The sequence below is a fragment of the Arachis hypogaea genome, chromosome 19 (assembly GCF_003086295.3).
Source record: "Arachis hypogaea cultivar Tifrunner chromosome 19, arahy.Tifrunner.gnm2.J5K5, whole genome shotgun sequence".
NCBI lineage: Eukaryota > Viridiplantae > Streptophyta > Magnoliopsida > Fabales > Fabaceae > Arachis > Arachis hypogaea.
Genome location: NC_092054.1, coordinates 115,044,848 through 115,049,748, shown reverse-complemented (window position 1 = coordinate 115,049,748; position 4,901 = coordinate 115,044,848). Strand labels below are relative to the sequence as shown.

Genomic DNA, 4,901 nt, shown 5'->3' with positions numbered 1-4,901 from the left:
CAATTGAATCCGCCTGACTGAGATTTACAAGGGTGACCATAGCTTGCTTCAAGCCGACAATCTCCGTGGGATCGACCCTTACTCGCGTAAGGTTTATTACTTGGACGACCCAGTGCACTTGCTGGTTAGTTACGCGGAGTTGTGAAGAAGTGTTGGAACGAACAATCACGATTTCGTGTACCAATTAGTATTTAGGGTCCAATATTTATTTAGTTATTTAGTTAAAATAGATTTATTAATAAGTATTTATTAGAGTATATATGAAGTTATTTAGGCGATTGGTATTTATTTTTAGTTATTTAGTTAATTTGTATTTATTTAGTTACTTAGTTAATTAGGGTTATTAATGAGTATTTATTATAATATTTATGAAAATATTTAGGCGATTAGTATTTATTTGTAGTTATTTAGTTAATTTGTATTTATTTAGTTTTTAGCTAATTAGGGTTTATTAACTAGTATTTCTTAAAGTATGTATTTTTAGTTATTTAGGTGATTACTATTTATTTTTAGTTATTTAGTTAATTTGTATTTATTTAGATATTTAGTTAATTAGGTTTTATTGATGAGTGTTTATTATAGGATTTATGAAGTTATTTGAAAGATTAGTATTTATTTTTACCGAAATATTTAGTTAATTTGTATTAATTAACAGTATGTATTAATGTGTTTGTATTTTTATTTAATTGAAATTGATATAATAACGTAATGTAAAGCTTATTTATATCATTATTGATGTTGTGAGTACTGATTAACCTTTAATTTTGGTCTTTAAACAATCTTGTATTAAATACTTATGGTATGGCTGCTGTCTTGGCAGAAGTTCCTTTTGTCGCAGATGGTGAATTTACCATGGGGATGGAATTCAGTTCCAGGGAAGCTGTTACTAAGGCGATGAAGGAGTATACCCTCTGAAGATCTGTAGACTACCGGGTGTATGAGTCGGAGCCGTTAACATTTTATGCGAAGTGTACACAGTACAGGTCAGGGTGTGATTAGCTTATCAGAGTTAGCATGATCAGCAGAAAGTACTGTTGGGTTATTAGGAGGTACAACGGCAGTCACACTTGTACCAAAGCAATCATTTCTCAGGATCATTCGAAGCTGGATTCAAATACAATTACAGAAGCCATAAAGTCGTTGGTTGAGGCTGACCCCTCTTTAAAGGTAAAATCAGTTATTGCAGAAGTGCAGTCGAAGTTCAACTACACCGTCAGTTATCGGAAAGCATGGTTGGCTAAGCAAAAGTCAGTTGAGAAAATATTTGGAGGTTGGGAAGCATCCTACAAAGCATTGCCCATATGGTTCGAGGCCATGTCTCATAAGGAGCCATCAGCTGTCGTGCATTTTGAGACTATACATGCATATCAAGGTGATGACTTGGTAAGTGATATCTGGGTATTGCATCGAGTCTTTTGGAGCTATTGCCCAGGTGGACGAGACTCACTTGTACGGAAAGTATAAGGGTTGCTTGTTAGTGGCCGTTTCGCAGGATGGTAACAATAATATCGTCCCGATTGCATTTGCTATTGTCGAGGGAGAGACTTCTGATGCGTGGCACTTTTTTCTTAGTAACTTGCGTCAACATGTTGTGACTCGGGATGGTGTGGGGCTTATATCGGACTGACATGAGTCCATAAATGCAGCTGTGGAACGCAGTCACGGAGCTTGGTCACCTCCTAGAGCTTTCTACATGTTTTGTATCAGGCATATTGAGTCGAACTTTCTGAGAAAATTCAAGGCACCGTACCTGCAAAAGCTTGTCGTCAATATAGGTAACATTGATTACTTCAAAGTTTGTTACTAATGAAAATGCGAACAATCTAAACATCGTGAAACTTATCTTTTGTTTGGTATATGATATTGTTCAGGATATTCGAGGACGGTTCGCAAGTATGAATTGTGTTACCAGCATTTACGAGAGCGGGGTGAGGCGTACACTAATTGGTTAAACCGTATTCCCTGTGAACAGTATGCGTTGGCATTCGACGGTGGTTACCGATGGGGTCACATGACGACTAATCTAGTGGAATGCATCAACTCAGTCTTGAAGGGTGCACGCAATCTCCCCATCACTGCACTTGTGAAAGCAACATTCTACAGACTTAATGAGTTGTTCACACGGAAAAGAGCCGAGGCGGAGGCTTGGATTACTGCTGGCCATGTTTTTTCTGAGCATGTGACTGCCAAACTTCATGCAAATCAACTTGCATCAGGAAAAATTCAAGTTAACTTCTTCGACAGGAAGAATGAGGTCTTTGAAGTGCGTGAGATGCCAAGTGGAGTGGAGTATGCTGTTGACCTCCGTCGTCAAAGATGTGACTGTGTTGAGTTCCAGGTGGACCGGATTCCTTGCCCGCATGTGTTTGCCTGTTGTGCAAATCAACGACTAGATTAGCAGGTGTATGTGCATGATGTTTATAAGATGTACCAAATTAGACGCGTTTATCGGGCTAGGTTTAGGCCACTAGGGAATCCTACTACGTGACCTTCTTACAATGGTCTTCGATTCGTACCGACTGTACCTGAGACGCGTTACCAAATGTCGGCCCATGATGACACGCTTCTTGAATGAGATGGACACACGAATGTTACGTCGTCCGAGATGATGTAGGCAATGTGAGGCTGAGGGTCACAGTCATAGTAGATGCCGTCAGGGAGGTGGTCCAGGTACTGACCATAATGTGTAGTAGATTTATATGATATTTGAAACAATGTAGCTTATGTCAATGTACTTTCTGATAATCGAATCATTGTTACCTATGTCAATGTACTTTATAATTCTTTGAATCATTGTAACATGTGTCAATGTACTTTATGATAATTCAATCACCGTAACCTATGTCAATGTACTTTATGATAATAGAATCATTGTAACCTATGTCCAAGTAAAGCGTCACATGCAAAGTCATCATACATATAATAGTTAATGAAATTTATGAACTTCAACTGAAACATACAATACTTAGTTGGTACTTAGGAAACTTTAGTCATACATAAAGCTCGTTAAGGTATACATGACGAAAGATAACTGATAGAAAAAATTAACTACACCACAACTACTTCCTCGCTATCCACTTTCCAAAGTCCACGATGTTCTTGCATTTCTTCGCGGCCTTTTTGAACACAGACGGAGTGTATCGACTCGCGCTACGACGCGGTGGATCAATCCTGAGATTGTAGCCTTTGCCTGTCTCATCTGGAGTACAGGTCTCACCTGTATATAAAACAATCAAACCAACCAAGTATATAGTATAATCAACCTTAACCAACATACCATACATGAACATAATATCATCAGTTGACCAAACAAGTATTTAATTTAATCAATCCTACCCAACAAACCACACAATACTATGACAACATCAATTACCGGAAAAAGTAAAGCAATATTGTACCTGCATCATTACGGGATTCTTCATCCTGGTCCATGTCCTCATCTTCTTCCTCCTCCTCATCCTCCTCGTCTCCCTCGTCATCTGGCTCATCCACTAAGTACTCATCAGTCTCATGCTCAAATATATTAGCATTTTCTTCAATCAGAGTCATTGAAACATGGCTCAGGTTTTGACTATTAAGAACGCCTCGACCGCCCTCACTCCTACTAGAATCAACAGATACAAACCCTCCAGAAGCACCCGAGTAGGTATAAAATGGATACCTTGCGTCAAACGAATACCTACCCGCCATGAAGTCGAGATGATGGCTATATTGTGCTTGGCCGGCATCTGAGGCCATGAACCCAAGCAACTGGCTAAAAGAACCTCTCTCTCCTGAGTCAAACTGTGGCTGATGTATCGGGAACGACGTAGGAAACTGTATCTGAGGTACATATTGGCTTGTGGAGTTAGGTTGTTCTTCTGGCAGTGGAGGTGGAAGTGGAGGTGGAGGTGGAGGTGGAGGCGGCGGTGACTGTGGCTCCTGCTCTTCATTTTCATCATCCATGACCTAGTCACCCTCAACATCCTCTTGGACCATAAGATCCGACAAGTTCAAGTGATCGCCATACTTTGAACGGTACCAATACATGTACGTATCTAAGGGCTGCTGCGGAGCCATGGGAAGCTCAGCAAGAATGTGATTATACCTGTTTTTCCACTGCATCACCCAAAATGAATGACTCGTGGCTGTGGCCCAGTTCAGATTCTTAGGACCAGTCAAGACTTCTCCATGTGCCCAGTCTAGATTCCGTTCCTGATGAGGAACTCCCTAAACGAAACCAAACTGTCGTCTAAACCTGTCGGTAGCATCCCATTCAATACATTCGAAAGATACCAACGGCACCGTTGCACTCCAAATCACCGAGTGCATGTAGATGTCTGCAGAAATTATGTCTGGATCAACACGATCAACAGAATATGCAACCCAAAAAAACTGGTAACAGTAAAACAAACAAATAATTAAAATCCAAACAACTATATCACTAGACCTGAACCAAATACAATGTTAATGCAAACACACCTGGCCTTCCTGAAGATCATCCAAGGCCTTCCTAAAATGAGCAAGCTTAAGATATCTATAGACTCGGTCTTCACGCTCCTAATTACGCCACCTAATATAACGCAATTCATTAACACAATTGGATTCTAAATATGAAGATACCAGGTAAATGTAAGATAATGTTACCTGTTTGCAAGCGGAAAACTGCGGGGTTCCCTAGGAACCGGCGCTAGATACGGTAGGCGAATCCATGCCCAACACAGTAGAAGTGTTAGCGGACCATCGATTTTCTTGCAGTCAAAACGTGATGCCCTGCATAAACTCTTGTACAGGTATGCTAGGCATGCTGATCTCCAACTATACTGTCCAATACTAGCAAAATCACTGAGCAGAGGCAGAAACTTCCAGTAGGCAGATGCCCCAGACTTGTCTCCAAACAAGATCATACCGATCAACAACAT

General features: G+C 40.2%; 1 protein-coding gene across 1 annotated transcript; it reads left to right on the top strand.

The window, feature by feature from the left end:
* Window positions 1-1,014: 1,014 nt before the first annotated feature.
* LOC112778637 (uncharacterized) lies at window positions 1,015-2,398 on the top strand. Its single transcript, XM_025822936.1, has 4 exons — window positions 1,015-1,383; window positions 1,433-1,496; window positions 1,647-1,775; window positions 1,872-2,398. The coding sequence occupies exons 1-4, from the start codon at window positions 1,015-1,017 to the stop codon at window positions 2,396-2,398; spliced, it is 1,089 nt and encodes a 362-aa protein (XP_025678721.1).
* Window positions 2,399-4,901: the final 2,503 nt, after the last annotated feature.